The sequence below is a fragment of the Sylvia atricapilla genome, chromosome 15 (genome assembly GCF_009819655.1).
Source record: "Sylvia atricapilla isolate bSylAtr1 chromosome 15, bSylAtr1.pri, whole genome shotgun sequence".
Lineage (NCBI taxonomy): Eukaryota > Metazoa > Chordata > Aves > Passeriformes > Sylviidae > Sylvia > Sylvia atricapilla.
In genome coordinates, this window is record NC_089154.1 from 15,030,537 (window position 1) to 15,050,308 (window position 19,772).

The 19,772-nt window shown below is 42.0% G+C and overlaps 1 protein-coding gene across 3 annotated transcripts in view; it reads left to right on the forward strand.

Moving 5' to 3' along the window:
- ABCC1 (ATP binding cassette subfamily C member 1 (ABCC1 blood group)) overlaps nucleotides 1-19,772 on the forward strand; it is a 45,891-nt gene that overhangs the window by 8,730 nt on the left and 17,389 nt on the right. The window contains exons 2-17 of one of the 3 annotated variants that reach the window (XM_066330322.1): nucleotides 1,968-2,144; nucleotides 2,909-3,034; nucleotides 4,230-4,367; nucleotides 5,477-5,596; nucleotides 6,635-6,696; nucleotides 7,531-7,662; nucleotides 8,693-8,920; nucleotides 9,595-9,772; nucleotides 10,504-10,665; nucleotides 11,452-11,544; nucleotides 12,788-12,991; nucleotides 15,367-15,513; nucleotides 15,859-15,946; nucleotides 16,425-16,494; nucleotides 17,350-17,476; nucleotides 18,576-18,752. In XM_066330322.1, the coding sequence (XP_066186419.1) occupies nucleotides 1,968-2,144; nucleotides 2,909-3,034; nucleotides 4,230-4,367; nucleotides 5,477-5,596; nucleotides 6,635-6,696; nucleotides 7,531-7,662; nucleotides 8,693-8,920; nucleotides 9,595-9,772; nucleotides 10,504-10,665; nucleotides 11,452-11,544; nucleotides 12,788-12,991; nucleotides 15,367-15,513; nucleotides 15,859-15,946; nucleotides 16,425-16,494; nucleotides 17,350-17,476; nucleotides 18,576-18,752 (2,229 nt within the window). Of the gene's footprint in view, nucleotides 1-1,967; nucleotides 2,145-2,908; nucleotides 3,035-4,229; nucleotides 4,368-5,469; nucleotides 5,597-6,634; nucleotides 6,697-7,530; nucleotides 7,663-8,692; nucleotides 8,921-9,594; nucleotides 9,773-10,503; nucleotides 10,666-11,451; nucleotides 11,545-12,787; nucleotides 12,992-15,366; nucleotides 15,514-15,858; nucleotides 15,947-16,424; nucleotides 16,495-17,349; nucleotides 17,477-18,575; nucleotides 18,753-19,772 lie in introns of those variants that run through there. The other 2 variants (XM_066330320.1, XM_066330321.1) reach the window with 2 other exon arrangements.

Consider the following 19,772-nt stretch of genomic DNA (forward strand, 5'->3'; position numbering starts at 1 on the left):
TACAGAGAAGTGTTTTTAAAGCTCGCCACGCTCCTAGTTGATAGCCTCTGGATGAAATCCTGGAAACATGAAAGGACTGATGTTAGATTCTAACATCAGTTAGATTTTGGCAGTAGTCTTGCCAAAAATTGCCCATTTGTCCCATCTTTGTGTTCTGAACCCTGAAGTACCATTGTGTGGTGCACTCTTGCCTTTAATGCAGAAACAAACACCTCCAGATACCTTGTAAGTATGAAAGTCAAGTGGAAGGCTGCATGTTTTTAGTCTGCATAGCAGTCATGCATCCAGCACTTCTTGCTTTTATTTTGCCACGTGGCAGTGACACGCATTGCCTGCTCTGACCTGGCTGGTATTTGCCAGATTCATTTTATAGCAGGCATTTACAAACAGGGAAAAATAAGCTAACTTTCTAAACAGTGTGTAGACCTCTTAAAGTTCATTTGGTAAAAAAGCACTGAGGTGCTTTTGTTTGTTTCTTGTAAAACTGATTTACATCCTGTTGATTTACTTGTATAATCTTATAGCTATCTTAATTTGTGAATTGCAAACTGTTCTGCAGAGTCATGAGACTTTTTCTTGGCTGTTGTGCTGGAGCAGAGCAGCTGGGACTTGGGAAGCCAAAAACATTTGTGTGGTGGCTGAATGTAAGGATGACTCAGCTGAAATTTCTGATGAGTTACGCAGTCAGGAAACTTAATAAGCGTGTGGCTTGCCCACAGCGTCTCACAGCCGCTGCCTTGTCACCAGCAACTTGTGACCCCTGTGCACACACAGGAGACATAACTGGGCATTCTTATCTTCCTCCAGTCTTCATTCCCTTGAATTGGCTGTGGAAAGCTCAGAGATTTTTTTTTTTAAATGGAAAAAATTATACCAAGTGAGAAGAATTTTACAAAGTTGTGGAATTAGAGGAGAAAAACTACAGCTGAGTGTTGCGTGTGTGCTGTCTGTTGTATCAAGTCCTAGATTCTGATAGAAATTGAGGGAAATGAGGAAGGAAAATGTGTTTTCCATTCCTCTTTAGATCTGTGTTGTCTTTGTAGTTGTGTTTAAAGCTGTTTGTTCAGTGGAACAAGGGGACAAACAAGGATCAAAGCGTGGTGGTTCTGGGCAGTGGGATCTACTTTCGGCTTTGATGTTGGAATAGAGGGAATAGACAGTACAGCTCCTTTTGGTTCTGTTTCCTCATCTATAAAATGTGGATTATGGCACCTGTTTCAGTGACCACCTCAGGCTTTTATAAAGGAGTAGGATTACTGACATTATGTCCCAGTAGTGGTACTGGTGTTTTGTGTAGAGTAAGCTGTGCAACTGCCTGAAAAAATGCTTTGCCAGTGAAAAGTTAACACTGTAATCAACAAGCCTTTGGGCATGGGACTGTGCTCTTGGCTCAGTGGCTTTTAAACAGAAGCCTGGGAGCAATGCTTTGCCTGTTGAACAATTGCAGTCCATCTGCAGCTGCAATATTGTGCATTGCATTATTCTGTTGGACAGTCAAAAATCGACAGCACTTGAGAGAAAGTGTTGCATGTGATAATTTTTCAGCAAGGTCAATGACTTAAAGGTAAAACTTGCTGCAAGAGGTTTTCCTAACTCAGAGCCATTGTCAATATGGTATGAAAGCTCATGTTACTACTAAATAGTCTGTCATTGTGCCAGTAAATTAAAATGATCTTGTTGTTATTACTGTGAGCATCAGTTTTGGTTTGATTGTATGGTGATTTACCTGGGGTTTGAAAATTGTCTTGAGAGAAGTATGAAAACACTGAATCATGTCAATTTACAATCTCTTCTTGTTGAGTAGGAAATGAGCTGCAAGGGTGAGTGTTTTACTTGCTTCTGAGCCTTTTACTTGGTTCTGAGCCTTGTTGTTGTGGTTTTTTTATTTTGAGTCTCTATTTCTGATTTTCAAATACTGAAGTTCAGTGTTGCCTTTTCCTGTAACTGAGCCTGTTTTCTTGCCCCAGGATTGGAACTTGACATGGTACACAGAAGATCCAGACTTCACCTTGTGCTTTCAGAACACAGTCCTGGTCTGGATTCCTTGTGTTTACCTGTGGCTCTGCTTCCCAGTGTACTTCCTGCACCTCCGCCGTCATGACAGGGGCTACATCCAGGTGTCCAACCTGAACAAAGCCAAAACGGTATGGGACCCTTCCAGTCTGCTTCTTGGGAAACTGGAATCTCTTTCCAGCTGTGTTACAGCACTGTATTGTTCTGAGCATCAGTCTTGACCTGTGTGCACACTTTGGGTATAGCTTATTTGTTCTGCCTGTGTTTTATTTCCTAGCCCTTCCTGTTTCCATTGCCCTGTTATCAGGCTTTCTGAAATTTACCCTGGCAGAGCAACAAACATGCAAATCCTTTTAAAGGCCAGTTGGAGAAGACTATTTTAAGGCAACTCAATCTCAAGGCCCTTATTTCTGTCATAAAAAGAATTATCCTGTCAGCTTTTTAAGTTACACATAACTGTAATTAGAAATGTGAGCAAACATTTCTAGAGCTTCTACAGGTGTTCTATTGCACTTCTGTTGTGAAATAGGTACTTAATGGTTTGCATTTTTTTCTTCCCTGTAGAATAAGTACAAAGTTTTAAGAAGGGCTGTAATAACGTGGTGTATTGGAGAGGTTTTTTCCTCTGCTATCTGTTATTCAGGAGATCAGATTTCTGCTTCATAATAGACTGAATTACATGGTATTAAAAATCAGTTAACTTTTTTCTTCTAGTAGGAGTTCAATAATTAAAGCCCAGTTGCTTTTCTGTCCTGTGTGTGGAAAAATTACCCAAGTGATATGATCTGATTGTGACTCCTGTGAACATCCACTATCTGGTGTTCATCTATACATTGTGCTGCATTATCTTTGTGAATTGATGTAATAAAGACTTTTTTTGTTGTTGTTCTTGCAGGCTTTGGGCTTAATACTGTGGATAGTCTGCTGGGCAGACCTTTTCTACTCTTTCTGGGAAAGAAGTCAAAGTATTTTTCGAGCTCCGTTTTTTCTCGTTAGCCCTACAGTACTGGGTATAACAATGGTGAGTTCTTCTGTATGGCCACTGGCCATGCACAGCTGTAAGGAATAACAGCATCTTTGCATCATTCACAGTGCTGTAATCCTTTAAGCTGCAGCCTTTATATACAGACTTATTCTGTAGCTGAGCTGTGAAATACTGACTCTGGAACACTTGCTTTTTTAAATTAAAAATGAGAGAAAACAGACTCTCACCTCTCTGTGGTCAGTGTGTTGCACATCAGCACAGTTTCAGTTGTCTTGTCTTACTTTGGTAGGCCTGAGCTAGCATCCATTTAATGGTTTGGCTCAGGCATGGGGTAGAGAAATCAACTCAAGAGAGCTGATTCAACCTGGATAATACAACCCACTGAACTTGGGGAGAGACTGTTAAAGGATCTCATCACAAACTCATCTGTATATCTCATATAACATTCTTGAGTGTGTGTTACACTTGGTGGCACGTGTGAATCTTGAAAGCCACAAGTCACACGGGTGTCCCCAGCACCTCCTTTGACCTGCATGTGCTGGGGTTTTCTGCTTTCACACCAATATCTCTGCAGCCTGCATTTCAAGGAGGATGCCCTGCTGTTCATTTGCTGTCACTTGCCTTAGGTTTACCTCAGAGTTGGAACAGGAGTGACTAAACATGATGCTCAAGGGGACACAAAACCAACCAACCAAAAACCCCAAACAGCCCTCAAACATACTGACAAATTCAAGAGTAGTTTGTGTTCATTTAATAATGCACCTGTCAAGCTTTTGTCAGGCTCATTGAAAATGCGTGTTGCAGTAGAGAAGTGAGATGTGCCAGCTTCCTAAAGGACTCTGAAAACACACAAAACACAGAAATAGACTAATACTTGGTCAGTGTTGTTTGGTGAAATCTATTTATTTTAAAAAGAACTAGTCAGTAAATGCTGTATTTCCATGTTGATTTGTGATACAGAACTAGAAAAGTAAAGAAGTAAAGGTTGGCAGCTTTTGACAGTACTTTTGTGTATGTGATTGTTGATTTCTGTGTCACACGTGTTCCTTTTTCCTTTTTTGTCTGTTCCCTATCTCTACTGATAATTTCCTATTTAAATGTATTTTTGAATTACGCTTAAAATTGGATTAGAAATCCTAAATAACCAGACTTTAGCACAGTACCTTTTACATGTGCATAACATACTGTAAAGAGTAATTTGTGAATATGTTTTCATCTTATTTATTTGTAGTTGCTGGCCACATTTTTAATACAATATGAAAGAATAAAAGGAGTCCAGTCTTCAGGTGTAATGACGATCTTCTGGTTCATCTCATTGTTATGTGCCACAGTGATTTTTATATCCAAAATAAAACATGCCTTAAATATGGTAAGTGGCTTTTATCCTCATTCGATTGAAAATAATCCCAAATGCTGCAGCGATAGTCGTTGCTTGGTAATTACAGCAGTCAGTTAATGATTCATTTAGTGTACCTTCATTCCTTGGATTGTAACAGCAAAGGAGGCAAGAATTAATATCTTCTGTTTTTAAATGCTCATGAAGTTCACAGAGGCTTTAAGTGTAGCAGCAGCTGCCAAGAGAATTGGGTTGGCTGTTGGAGAAAGCGGATGTGTGTGCTCGAGCACACTCCGATTCTGTGTAATCTTTGATATCAAACTGCTCTGGCTGCGAGGTCACGTCATCTTCCTGTTGACTCTGCAGTGGATTTCCTGAAACACTGTGTTCTGCTGCTGTGGTCTCACCTGCTTGGACAAAATCTTGAGTGAAATATTTTGGTGCCGATTTGCCCCTGTAGTAAGATCACCTCAAATATCAGACTAATAGCTCCACAGAGCTGCCTGAAAAAGGCACTTTTATTTCTTGAAACCTTTAAGCTGCATTGGCAATTTTGAGAACTTTCAGCCAACTTTTGTCTTCAGCTGTTGGGAATAGGATTTTACTGGGATTCTGTGTCCATCTATCCCTGTGCTGTGATTTCTGTGGCTTATGTGTTATGCATCAGTCCCAGCCTGAAAAAGTGGAAGAACCTCTGTATTTTGCACACAGTGGAACAAAGTATAATATAAATTCTGCTCCTCTAAATCTTCTCTTCTGTGTGCATCCTAATTAAAAAATTTGCCTTCAGTACTCTTTGCTGCCCAGTGCATAAATGTCTTGCTCCTCTAAGGAATACACTCACTGCAAATTTGGGCTGTGTTGGCAAAAACCATGTGTTAAAGAGAACTTTTTACATAAGAAGTTCCTGCTTGTATTTTATTGGTAGTGACTGAATAAAAAGAAATGTCTTTCACATTCTCTCCCTTCTCTTTACTGTCCCTTTACCAAAATAGACATTGACTTTAATTTGCATGGGAGTGAGTAGTGTAGCTCTTAGTTTGCAGAATTTACAGTAAGGAGCTGTTTTTTGTTTAATCATAACATGTCATTTCAAATCAATTCCTTAAGCCTTCTAATTGGAATGTTTCCTTCCTTTGCAGGGTTCTGATTCATTTCGTTATAGCACCTTTTGCATCTACTTCATCCTGGTATTAGTAGAACTCATCCTGTGTTGTTTTCCAGAGCAACCACCTTTGTTTTCTGAAACAGTAAATGATCCTGTGAGTGAGTCTGTACAGAGTGCCAAGTATCATATGTGCAGTATTCTGTGTAATGAGCTACAGGGCCATGGTCCACCAGGTGGCAAATAATTAAAATTCTGCTTTTTATGTGGTGATGCGAAAGAATCCCATAACGTGTAAAACTGGGGGAAGGGAGGTAAGGAAAAGCACAAAAATACTGTTGCTGGATAACATTCCTGAAGGGTAAGTTATATGTATTTATATTGAGTAGTGCCACTGGCAGTCAGTGGGAAATAGTGCTCCTGGTTATCTGATATATTCAGTAGGCAGTGGCATGTGGATTCACTTTCATTTGAACATGGGGAAGGATTTAGACCTGGAAAGGTTTTGAACTTGGGTAGATTGTTTGATTTCTGTTTTTGTCTCTCTTGTGTCACGTGAAGGTTTAATCAGTGCAGATGCAAGAGCAGCTAATGTTGGAGGGTGGTTTGGATGTAGACACTTAATTTTGCCTAGACATGATCTTTTTTGCATGTATTATTAATTATATGTAGCAGCTCTAAGGCATGGATCTAAAGTGATCCAGGGATGCTGGATCATCCTTGCACCACCTCTGGCTTCAGAGTCACAGAGCAATGATGCTGGTCACTGCCTGGAGCTTGGATGTGCTGAGTTCAGGAATTCCAGCTTTATACGAGGTCTAATTCTGGGAATTTTTCCTTCATGATTAACTACCCAATTAACATATTTGTGCCCTCATATGGTAGCATACCTTGCATTGACATGGGCACTGGAGACACTGTCTGGCCTCCACTGGCCTCTGAAATTCCTTGAGCTGTTTGTTGTGTTGTTGATATGGAGCACTGCTATTCCTGTGTCCCAGTGCTGGAGGCTGCTGACAGCCCTGGAGCTGTGCTTGTGTATTCTGAACAAGCCTCAGCAGCATAAAGGGCAGGTTTTAGTGATGTGAAAAAAACACTGCAAACAAAAGGAAGTTCAAACACATCTTTTCTGCTTTGCTGGTTTCTTTGGGCCCTGCAGTCATTCTGTGGATTGATTTCTTTTTCTCTCCTTTAGAATCCGTGTCCAGAGTTCAGTGCTTCTTTCCTCTCCAGAATCACATTCTGGTGGATCACTGGGTAAGATCAAGCTGTTGCATAAAGCACCAGTTCAAGTTAGATGGCAATTTAGGTTCCTGCTTTCAGAGTTAAATTGGGAATAATAATGCAACAATATTTTTGGTTGTTTTGGTTGTTTGTTTTGTAGGTAGCTTAAATTAATTTTTTAAAAAACTTGATTAATATTTTTTTTCCCTTTATAAGGTCTTTTAAATTTTGCCAGTCTGTATTTAATATGTTTGATGAAGGAATATAATAAAAAAACATTCTTTGGGAAATATAAGGAAGGAGAAATGGTCTGCTATATTTAGAAACTAAGACATTGAAAACTATTCTGTCTTTTTGTCCAGTGGGCTCTTTTTTTTCTATTAACTTAATTTTACTTATGCTGTATAATTTGTGAGCGAAAACACAGAAGCATGTAAAATAATATTGGTGTATAGTTGTGGCTGGTACTTGGCCAGAGTTCCAACAGAAAGCTAGATGAAAGGAATTGCTTTGTGAAATTAAAGGCTAATAAAGATTTTGAAACTTGCTAGGCATGGGAATATTAATTGCCTGGCTGGTTTTCAAATGAGATCACTTCATCCTTTCTTTTATTTTCTCTGGGATTTGAATTCAGTGGCATATCCTGGATCCTCAGATGTTCTGGTGTCTGGTTCTCCCAGTAAAGACAGGAGGATGTATGTTTTAGCATCTGGACCTGTGTTGCTGCAGGCAGTAGTGCTTGCTTGCATCTCTGAGAGCTGGCTGTGTTCTGGGGCTGGATGCAGCTGTATCTATGGATCTGTCTCTGTATATACACAAACATTTCTGGTGTTCTTAAGTTTATCTTGCTGATTCCTTCCAATCCAGGTTGATGATTCGGGGTTATCGGAGCCCTTTGGAAGCCAAGGATTTGTGGTCGTTAAATAAAGAGGACAAATCAGAGGAAGTAGTGCCAGGTTTGGCTAGAAACTGGGCAAAAGAGTGGTCAAAGACCAAGAGGTAAGCTCAGTTATCCTGGCTTTCAGTTCTGCCAAGACACGGAGGTTTAAAAGCTCAAGTGATTCAGCCTCTGCTTGGAGGTGTTTGTGGTTTGTTACCAAACCTGCTTTTGTGAGGCCCGTGTGGCTGCCTGTGTCTGTCCCTGAGTGCACAGAGAGCAGGAACCAAGCAGGGCATTGTGTCTCTTCTTTATGGAGAGCTGCATGGACTTTCCCTTCATCTTTCATGATCCAAAACTTTATACTGTGCCTTTGATGTGTGGTTTCTTTTTTTCCTTGGGGAGGGGATGTTTGGACACAAACTTGTGTTGTGTAATTTAGGAGCTTGGGCTCCCTCTGTAGTTGGCAAAGCCTCGGGAGGGTAATTCAGGATGTAAAAGTGAGCTGCTTATTCCTTTCTTTTGACTATATACGGAGTCTGAGCATCTAAGCCAGAGACTAAAATTAGAAAGATTGCATGCCTGCAGTCTCCATCCTACTTTCATCATCCTTGGCTGCAGCAAATAGGAGCACCTTTTCATTGAAGGAAAATTGTGTGCTTGCTCACACAGTGCATTTTACATACAGCTTGTCCTCAGAAGTTGAGAGCAGGGAGTTTAGCATAAGCCAGATGTGAGAGAAGAATGTGTTCAGTCCCTTGGGGATGCCTTGGCATTAATCTGACTTCAGTTGTTTAACTCTGGTGGTACAGTGAGGCACTGATTTAGATTAAAGTTCAGCATACTGGCTTCTTGAATAATAATGTCCTCTGCTCTTTAAGCTTATGAGTTACAGCCCTATTCCTCATTCCCCAGGGCAGACTTCAGGGGGAGATTTACAGGGATGTTACCTATCCGAGCAAAGAAAGCCATTTCTGAACAGCCAGTTCGTTTAGTTAGGTTATATGATTAAAAATGTTTGACAGTAAAACTCAGTTAAACTGTTAAGAATCCCAGTAAGCAGCTCCTTTGCATCTCATTGGTATAGTGAACATTTTTCCAGTTGGCTTTATGCTTGAATAAAGGCTGCATTCCTTACTCCTCTTTTTTCAGGCAACCAGTAAACATGTTATATGCGCCCAAAAAGCAGCAAAAATCAGGCGACTCAAATGGTGATGTGACAGAAGAGGTCGAAGCTTTGATTATAAAACCATCTCAGAAGAGCTCAGAAGCATCTTTATTCAAGGTGTTATACAAAACCTTTGGACCATATTTTCTCATGAGCTTCCTTTTTAAAGCTGCACATGATCTCTTGATGTTTACAGGCCCGGAAATTCTGAAGTAAGACCTATATACTTTATTGTTGCATTGAAAGTGTGTGAACAGGATTTAAAACGTGCTGGTATTTCACTCCCCGAGCTGCTTTGCCTTCAGCTGATACCTGGAGGAAGAAGTGTCATGCAAGGGAGAGACCATGGACAAACCTGATTTTGGCTCATTGGTTTTCAAATTACAGCATCTTCAATAAATGTTTGACTTCTTTTCCTTTCCAGCACCGGGAAGACAGGGCAGGAACATAATCAGCTATAGCAGGAGAGTTCAGTCAGTTCTAGTCTGTAATTATTCTGTGCCTACACATCAGAGTGTGTGATGCCACAGAGGGCTGAGGGGCTGGGAGGGGTTGTATTGCTTTGAGCTCAGAAGTAAAGGAACTGCAAGTGGTTGTATTTCAGCTGGAGGGGGTGTGAGACTTTCCAGTCTCCAAGAGACTTTTCAGGCTCCAGGAGAATGCTGTACATGTAAGCTGTGTGTTACTTCATGTTCCAGACTGGCACATTGAGGAGGGAGTGATGTGTGCTCACACAAAACCATCTCCAGTTTCTAAGAAGTTTGTGTTTTATCTAAGTTGGGTGCTTCAGGTGTTGCATGACCCGTGCAATGTTTGGAATAACCTAAGGCTGCAACTGGGACTTTTGTTTTCCACCTCTCCAGAGAACTCACTTCTCTCTCCACAGACTGCTGCTCGACTTCGTAGATAACAAAGCTGCCCCCAAATGGCAAGGCTACTTTTATACAGTCCTGCTGTTTGTTTGTTCCTGTCTTCAGACACTGATTCTTCACCAGTACTTTCATATTTGCTTTGTCACTGGAATGAGGCTCAAAACAGCCATTGTTGGTGTAATTTATCGAAAGGTAGGTGTTTCTTTAAGTGTGTAACAATACTGTGACTGCAAATATGCATTATTTGTGACTGTGAGAATGCATCCCTTAAGTCTGAATAATAAGGTAGGAGACTCTGGTATGCTGATTCCTAACTCTTAATAGAAATAAGAGCATGTCTCATTTAGAAATAAAAGCCTTTGAGCCTGGGCAGTTTTCTAATTTGCTACTTAACGTGCTTCTTCTCACTGTCAAGTAAGAAAACTTGCCTCATTTAGACTTGGGATGTCCAGTGCTGCAGTTGGTGCAGAAATTAAAAATGCATCTACATTTACAGCTTGATGTGGTATTTACCAGCAGTGCCATCTCACCTTAGAATAAGCTGGAACATTTTAGGAAGCTGTGGACTGATAACTCTGTGTAAGAAAAATGTGTCACAGCAAATGAAGATTCCACTTCTTACACTAAAACAAGAACATGTAACAAACCAAGCAAATGACACCCCCAAGCAGTAAAACCACCAGCCCATACCCCAAAGTTTGCTTTTTGACTTTAATTCTGTATTAGCTTAAACCCAGCTGATTGATTCAAACTGTACCTGCATTTTGCAAGGTGTACAGGACAAACAGAATATGAAGGAGGAAAACGACTACTTGAAATTCTAAAGAAAAAGTTCTGTAAAGTGCTTGAATTCTGTGGAGAAGACGCAAATGACTACGTGTGTCCTCATGTTTTAATTGTTTTTTATTTTTATCTACACATAGGCACTTGTTATCACAAATTCTGCTAGGAAGACTTCTACTGTGGGTGAGATTGTGAATCTGATGTCTGTGGATGCTCAGAGGTTCATGGACTTGGCTACTTACATCAACATGATCTGGTCTGCCCCTCTCCAGGTGGTGCTGGCCCTGTACTTGCTGTGGAGGGTGAGCATTGTGTGTTTCCTGTTTTGCCTTTGCCAATGTGCTGCTTCCACGGTTCTGTGACTGTGCACAGCTGCTGTTCAGGCCACTGGAGGGTTTGCAGCAGTGAGGGGAAGTGCTGTTTGTTCAAAAGCCATTCAGAGCTGCTTTTGTCACTGCTGTTGGTTAGGAAGGCAGGAGGTTCTGAATTGGCACATCTGAGCTCCTGTGGGGAGGATGCAGAGGGGGACTGCAGCACCTAGAGAATCTCACTTGTCCCTTGATTGGAGTAAAAGTGGCCTTGGCTCTGTGCTCAGGGTAACCATATGAGATGTTTGCTGTTTGTAGTTCACACAGCACTGGGCTGACTCTTCTTCGGAAGAACAGTCAAATCAGCAAAAAGTGGAAAACATATTTGTGTGTGTGTATAGAGAGCTGTTTGGAGAGAGATTGATCTGTATGTACTTCTGTATGGGGGGGCTATATATATATCTGTTTGTTTCAAGAGTCAAAGTATATAGATATTAATCTAAACAGTCAAATCAGCAAAAAGGGGAAAACATATTTGTGTGTGTGTATAAATATCTGTTTGGAGAGAGATTGATCTATATGTACCTCTGTATGGGGGCTATATATCTGTTTGTTTCCAAAGTATATAGATATTAACCTAAGCCTCTGCTTGATCCTTCCCCTCTTCTCATAAGCAGAAAACCTATTTCAGAATGATTTTCTGTAATGTATGCAGTGGTTTGAGCCAAGATTTAAAAAAAAATTAGTTTGAATAAATGCTTACAATTACATACTTTTCAGAACTTAGGTCCTTCTGTGCTGGCAGGTGTGGCTGTCATGGTCCTTCTGGTCCCAATAAACGCTGTGATGGCAGTGAAGACCAAAACCTATCAGGTTAGCACCTCTATAGAGTGCTTTTAAGAAACATCTGTTCTTTGACTTGTTCTCAGAGATTTTTCGTTTTATTTTTTTCCCCTCTATCTATCCCTTAAAAAAGGAGAAAGGAAAGAAAGGTCAGAGGTGTTGTGTATTCAGAATAAACAAACTCATGTATTTTTCAGCCTTATAGCTTATCTGTACATAATAGTCTAAAAACCTGCAGTAGTGATGACTAAGGCTGTCTTCAAAACTATTCATGAGATGTCCAGTGATTGAATTATTTGGAATTAGTTCAATTTTTAACTTGCCTCAGAACTAAAGTGCAAAGATACAGACTACTGTCTGCCTCATGAACCTAATGGCCATGAATGAAATATTCATGTTTCCAGGATGTGTGGCTTGTTCCTGTTTGTTTGTTTCCTGGAGAGGTGAAGAAGTCTTAGTTGTTGGCTGTTTTTGATCCCTTGTGAGGATCAGTTTGTTAAAGAGTGAGCATAAGTAACTGTAGAATCAAACTCAAGTTTTCTACTGCACTAAAACTACTTTCCAACAGCCCCACCATGTGTGTTGTGGTACAGACTTCACTAATAGCTGAATTTATTGAATGTCGGAGGAGATTAATGTATCAAAGTGAAACCTTTTAGCTCTGGAAGTTCATTAAAACATCCCCCAGCATTTGGTTCCTGGAGGGGAGAGAGGAGTAGGGATACCTGGCCTGCCACAGCCAAGCATCACTGCTCTGGGGCAGCTGAACCAGTGCCTTCTGTTCTCTGCCTGGGCTGACCCTACAGAGTTGAGCTTTGCACTGCCCCTGTAGGGAGATGGAGACTTCAGGATGGCTGAATGGAAAGCTTTTAGCCTTAGTACACCATCACAAAGCCACTGATGAAAATGAAGCAAAATCAAATTTGGTCTAAGGTTAGATGCAAGCTGCACATCTTACACTGGCTTATTCTTTACTGTGTATTGTACCTGAATCCCTATTGCAGGGTTAATCACACTTAAACCAGTACCATACTTGTTTTGATCTTGGTTTGGATTTGTAGTTACATGAAGCGTTCTTTTAATTGGTTGAAAACATCTTGTTAATTCTGCATATTTGTTTGTTCAGATAGTATCTCAGATTTCCTGCTTGGGAAGCTAGTAAGCTTTTGATGATAATGAGGTAAATTTGCCATTGCAAAATACAAAGCTAAGAACTTTGAGGTTCTGCCAAGTATTGTGCTCTGTTAATTATTTTTTGCCATGTTGTTTTTAGGTGGCTCAAATGAAGAGCAAAGACAACAGAATTAAGCTGATGAATGAAATTCTCAATGGGATTAAAGTTCTGAAACTTTATGCTTGGGAATTAGCCTTTAGAGAGAAGGTATTAGAGATCAGACACAAAGAACTCCAAGTCCTAAAGAAATCTGCTTACCTTGCTGCAGTGGCAACCTTCACTTGGGTTTGTGCTCCGTTTTTGGTAAGTGAAACAAATCTACAAGTCTTTTCTCCTTTCTGGGGTTGTGCTTTCCAAGGCACCACTTGAGGACTTCTTTTGGTTTTGTGTTTTAATGAGTTGAGCCAAAATTCCCTCCAGAATGGTGGGTCCTTGAACACTTGGGGTCCACTTCTCTGTGGAAAGACACTGTTTTCTCTGAAACTCAGTAACATCCAAGTTGGATGTATTCTGGAAGTCAATGGCCAAAGTAATGGAAAATAAAAACCTCCTCTGCATCCCCTCCTATTTTTATTAGAGCACTTGAGGAATCTAAGATGAAATGTGTGGTCGGGTTTAGGAGACTAAAAAAAATCCCTTATTTCAACCTGTTTGAGAGCAGCATGTCCTTACATCAGAGTCCCTGAGTGAATGGGATGGTTGTGCTCCAGGAGTGTCTCTGGCTGGGATTCTCCCAGCATCTGTCTATGAACAATATGGAAGGGGCAATACCATTGTGTAGCCTGAGATGGCTTCAGATTCTTACTTAAAAAAATAAAAATCCCTGGTATGTGAAACATCCCTCCTGTGTTTGTGGTTAGCTTACATTTCAACTAATACAAGGGAGAGAAGAGTGAGATCACATCAAAATTGCTTCAGACCCTATTAGAGCAAGGGGCCATTGCTCTTGTCTGCAGAAACAATTAAAAGCCATGACTACATTAGGATAAAATATGTGCTGTTCCAGTTGAAGGTGTTTAAGTGTACTTTCCAGTCTCAGATTCCTTCCCTGCAAACATTTTTAGTGTTTACATTATGCTTGGGGCATGATGAAAGGCAGAGAAGCAGTGCCCTGGGAAGGGAGCACCAGCTGCATTCTAAAGTGAATGCTTTTCTAAAAGAAGTCTGAGATTGCCTTAATATAAATACATTATTAAATGAAATTTCTAAATACAACTCTGCAGGTGGACTCCCTAATGCTGCTGTGTGGAGCCTGAGCAGACAGATTGGTGTAATGTGCAGCTGTTCCAGCACACACAGGGGATGGATGGCACTGGCCCCACGGGGGCACAACCCAAAGTGCAAGGCTGCTCTTCAGTATATTGTTTCTTGAATTTTTGGGTTTTTTTTTTTTTGTATGTTTTGATGAAAAAATTATTCCAAGTGCCTACTTGCAAGCTCTTCTGACGTTCAGAACTTTTATTTCCTCTATTCCTTTCCGTTTCCAAGGGCAGGGTTTTTAGTGTCAGGGAAGCAGTGGTTTTGCTGTAGCTCCCCTGCTGCTTTGTGTGCTGATAAGGGTGTCTGTCACACTAATGGCTGGTGACACAAGAGTGCAGACATGCTGCTTCTGGGGTTATTCTTTGGACCCTGTCTTGTTTTAGATCTCCATGGGAGGGCTTTCTCCATGGGATGTGGTTGTCCAAACTAAAGGCTGTGCAAACAAGCTGCTGTACAAGGCACAGCTGAGTCAGCTGCTGCACCAGGAACAACACAGTCTTCAGAGCAGTCACATTTTTAACAGGAATACTGATGTCTTCAGTGGATATTGTGCTTACAGGAGACTCTTCCTTAGGTGGAGAGCTCATTATTTCAAGTCTTTTAGAAGGGGAGGATGCCAGAGGTTTATCTACCTTGATTTTTATTTAAAGTGGCAGTCTGTGGGGAAAAAGCTGCTGCTGGATCTTGTGATATACTGAGGTGTGAGGGCATTATCACAGAAGACAACAGTATGAAGGGAATAGTTGGGAAAGCAAACATCTGCTTTTACTTGGTTTGCTTGATTTTACTCTAATTTATTCTACACATTTGAAAAAACAAGTATATGGATTGTTGGAATTATTTTTATAGCTTATGATTCATTCTAACAATGGCTCAGTGTAATTCTCTTGTTCAGTATGAAACTGAAACAGTTCACAACAGGAAAGGGTTCATCTTTGCAATGCAATAACGTTTCAGGTTTCTTGTCCTTCCTAAAGTGGGCTGTGTTTGGAAACTCAGGGTTGTGGCAGTCTCTACAAAGTATAACACAGGATAGTATTGGGGTGCTTCTAACTTCTCTGTCAATATTTGTTACTGATCCAATATCTGATACTTTGAGGAGTGTCTTAAAACTGAAAGAGATCAGGAAAAAATACCAGTGATCATTTCTGTACTTCCCTTCTCCTGCCATGTGACCACAAATAGCCTGGGACGTTTGTGGTTTCACCTTTGCTGTGTGAGGAAAGTGAGCACATGCCATCAACTTCTTTTTACAGCATCAGATTTTAATCATATGTTTGTTCTGCAAAAAAGGCTGCCAGGAACAGAAAGTAATCAGAGCATTCCCCTTTCTTTGGTTTATAGTCTTCTGATTCCAGCAGTCAGACTTGGTGGCTTTAGGACGTGCCCCTCACTGTAGCCTTTTTTCTTGGTTTCAGGTTGCCCTGTCCACGTTTTCTGTGTATGTCCTGATAGACGAGACCCACGTCTTGGATGCTCAGAAGGCCTTTGTTTCTCTGGCATTATTCAACATCCTCAGGTTCCCACTGAACATGCTTCCTATGGTCATCAGCAACATAGTGGAAGTAAGACTTGAGTCATAAACAGATGGTTTTTGTGCAGGAGGAGGCCCTGGGGTGGGCAGATGACATCTCCCTGCTGAGAGAATGACCACTGGGGACATGTGGCCACCTCTGGAGGGGACCTTGCAGTTCCTGTGTGGGGAATAGTCCCAGTTGTGGTGGATAGGTGTTCCTTACATCACCCACATCTCCTGTGGGTTGGGAAGGGAAAGCTTGGCCACTATGCAGTGGATTTAAGGAGGGATTAGGAGTGCATAATAACGATACAAAGTGTATGTGGCACGAAACAGTGAGCACTAAAATGTACTGAGCAGAGTATAAACAGATTTGCATCCTTTTCCCATGCAGGCCAGTGTCTCCTTGAAGCGCCTCAGGGTGTTCCTGTCTCACGAAGAGTTAGACCCAGACAGCATAGTCAGGGGTCCCATCAAAGAGGGTGAGTCTCTTTGCCTGTTGCAAATCAGTGTGTGCAGCTTTTGGGTGGTTTCTTTGGCTTTCTGAAACAAATGTACTGCGTTTTTGGTGGATTTTGCTCGTAAATTTGAGCCAGACAACAGAGAAGGGAGTTTGTAAAATTAAAAACATGTAAAGGTTTTCTTCCTTCTCAGATAGTTTCTTTCCTCTCCACAACTGATTTTGCAGTGCTGGAGATGCAGCTGAATTAGTTGGTATCTCTGTGTAGCTGACATTGATGTACCTCCTGGTTCCTGAGTAAGGGTAACCTTGGGACCTCTGCTGTCTTGCTAAATTCAGTAAAAGCAGAGCACAAGTTTTTGGTAAGCAGTGGGTTGTTGTTCTACTGAAAAAGTAGCTCTATACCTCTGCCCACGTGTGTTTGGATTGACTTTGGATTGTGAGCACACAATTCAGCTGCTTGCATTGGTACTTTATAAATATGAGTTTTCTCTTTGCAGCTGAAGGATGCATTGTTGTGAAGAATGCAACGTTTAGCTGGGCCAAAACTGATCCTCCTTTGCTGAACAGGTAAAGAGTGATGCCCTTTATTCCACTGCATAATCTTGCTGCATCATAAATGATCTGAATTGGAATTATAAAGTACATATGGAAAAGAGTTTGTTGCCACAAAGAAGAAGAATAAATAACATCAGTTCTATATATATTTAAATCAGATCTTTATGAACTAGAGGGTTTTACAGTTTATTGCATTAGGGAATGCACAGAGGGAGGCAGCAGGAGCTGTAGGGATCAGGGAAGAGAGAGCTGCCAGGGATTCCAGGCTTGTCTCTGTGCTGCAGATGGGATGAGCTCCATCTAGGGGATGCAGCCCCTCACAGTCAGCTCTGCTCCACTCCACAGCCTGACTCCCACTGTTCTCTGCTCTCCTTGAGCCTGGGCTGCAGAAAACAAACAGTGATGCAGCTACAGGCTGTGTCTTCCCTGTGCCCTGTTCCCTTCCTTAACTCTGGGGGCTTTTTCTTGGGCCTTAACTGGCAAATTCTGTGGGACAAAAATGCTGTATTTATATTTGTGTTCATAGAACACTTGAGAGAAATCTTGGCAAGATTGGGTCACAGTGCTTTTTAAAATATATTATATACAACACATCTATTGTAATATATATAAAGATATTCTATAAAAACACATTACTAAGTGCATATTAAGATTATGTTCTATGCTCCAAGTGTGAGCAGAACGAGGTGTTTCCTGCATGAGAGGTCTGGATTTTCAGGCAGTTACAGCCTCAGTGCTGAGTCAGTGTTTGCAGTGGGTGTTCACATGGCACCTGCTTTTAGATGGGCAGTTCAATTGACTGTTTAACTTGTTTAACTGCTGGGGTGTGCCAGCAAGCAAGGCTGAATTATGTGCACTTTATTTCAGCATTAATTTCACTGTTCCTGAAGGCTCCTTGGTGGCTGTTGTTGGCCAAGTTGGCTGTGGAAAGTCTTCACTGCTGTCTGCGTTGCTGGGGGAGATGGACAAAAAGGAAGGCTACGTGGTTGTCAAGGTGTGACACGTCTGCAGAATGGTTCAGCTGTTTGTGGGTATTCCCAGAGGCATTCTGGAGTCACTTGGTCTCCTCACCAAGTGGTGTGAGGAGGGAAGAGCCTCTCAAAGGGGTGCACTTTTTAGGCTGCTTGCCTGGCAAACCATGTGTATGCCTTAGCCTGTGTAACTGCCTGTTGAGCCTTGATCCAGCAGCATCCCAACCTGCTGCTGTCAGATTTATCCCAATGAAACGATGGAGCACTCAGAGATGAGTGTTAGCACTGGTCTTGTTGGCAGCTGGGTGTGAGATAGGGAGACCTGTTACATATTCTCTGTGGAGGAGCAATGCTGGGTTCTGCCTCCTCAGACACCAGAGAATTACAGGGAGAGAGGGTGCACCCAGATACCTGAACGTGGGAAAAGCTGCTCTTCCAGTTTGGGCTTTCTTTTTAGACATCACAGCTGCACGGGGCTGACAGAGAAAAAATGGCTTGGAAAGAAAATTGCTTCAAGAGCAAAACAAATCTGGAGCTTTTAAAAGTCTGTTGGATTGGCCACCTTCAAAATTGTTGTGGAAAAATAAACTAGTTGAGATTTGAATCGCTAATTATTAGTGCAGAAAGAGAAGGCAGAACTGATACTCAAAGCAAAATACTGCACCATTATCTCAGTCTCCTCCTTTGAAGTGACTTTTATATGAAAACCACTTCCTCTGCTTTCTGCAGAAATCTCTTGGCAGGGGTGCATTTGTTAAACACTTGCATTGCAGATTAAGCTCTTTTGTGCAGAACATAATTTATAATTATATGAAAGAAGTAATGACTTTTGACATGCAGTAATTGTGCAAACGTTCTCTAAACAAATGTTTCCTCCAGATTTATGGTAATCGTATTTTGTTTGAAGCCCTTTATTTTCCACCAGTGCACTTTGTTACACTCACTTGTAGAGAGGATTATAAAAATAACATTTTGGAGGAGGTGGGGGCCCAAGAACTACTTTGGAAATGACTGTAGGTATTTTGTGAGGTGATTACCACTGCCTGCCTCACAAAGCCCTGCTGTGCCTTGACTCTCTGTGCAGACTCTCAGTCTAAATACTGAACTTTATTTTTCTTGCAGGGCTCTGTAGCCTACGTTCCTCAGCAAGCCTGGGTCCAAAATGCAACTCTGGAAGATAACATTATCTTTGGAAGGGAGATGAGTGAGGGCAGGTACAAGCGTGTGATTGAGGCCTGTGCCCTGCTGCCTGACATAGAGATTCTGCCTTCAGGAGACAAAACAGAAATAGGAGAAAAGGTATTTCAATACCCACTCCACCAGAACAGTGCTCCTGCTTGTAGTGAAGGCTGTGGAACTCTTACTTCACTTTATCTCGAAGTTGTATTGAGTTTAAAACATTCAGAGCAGAGATCCTGTGGAATAAGAGGCAGATATGAGCAGGGTGTTTTCCTTCTCTTTTAGCCTCATACGGGAGGAAACCTGTCCTTAGTTAGAGATATAAACTCATCTTGTAGTGACAGTTTTTAATTGTTTCTAAGTTGCCACAGTTACAGAGCAAAAAATATACAGAAACGGGAAGAGACAAATCTTCTGAACACTTCTGTTTCATTAAAAACAAGCAAACACCCCTCCAACCCGGCCAGAGAATCTGAATCACAGTCCACAAAAACAAATCTGACCCTTGGTTAACCAAAGCGAGTGTGCTGTGGAAGCAGGACCCACTGTCCCTGTACCAGGAGCTGCAGGGGATGTGTGTGTATGGCTGCTGGGGGCTCTGTGTGTGTCTCTGTGTGTCCCTGTGGCCCCTGGGGGCTCTGTGTGTGTCTCTGTGTGTGTGTGTGGCCCCTGGGGGCTCTGTGTGTGTCCCTGTGGCCCCTGGGGGCTCTGTGTGTATTTCTGTGTGTGTGTGTGGCTCCTGGGGGCTCTGTGTGTGTCTCTGTGTGTGTCTCTGTGTGTCCCTGTGGCTCCTGGGGGCTCTGTGTGTGTCCCTGTGGCTCCTGGGGGCTCTGTGTGTGTGTCTCTGTGTGTCCCTGTGGCTCCTGGGGGCTCTGTGTGTATTTTTGTGTGTGTCCCTGTGGCCCATGGGGGCTCTGTGTGTCTCTGTGTGTGTCCCTGTGGCCCCTGGGGGCTCTGTGTGTGTCCCTGTGGCCCCTGGGGGCTCTGTGTGTGTCCCTGTGGCTCCTGGGGGCTCTGTGTGTGTCTCTGTGTGTGTCCCTGTGGCTCCTGGGGGCTCTGTGTGTGTCCCTGTGGCTCCTGGGGGCTCTGTGTGTGTCCCTGTGGCTCCTGGGGGCTCTCTGTGTGTCTCTGTGTGTGTCC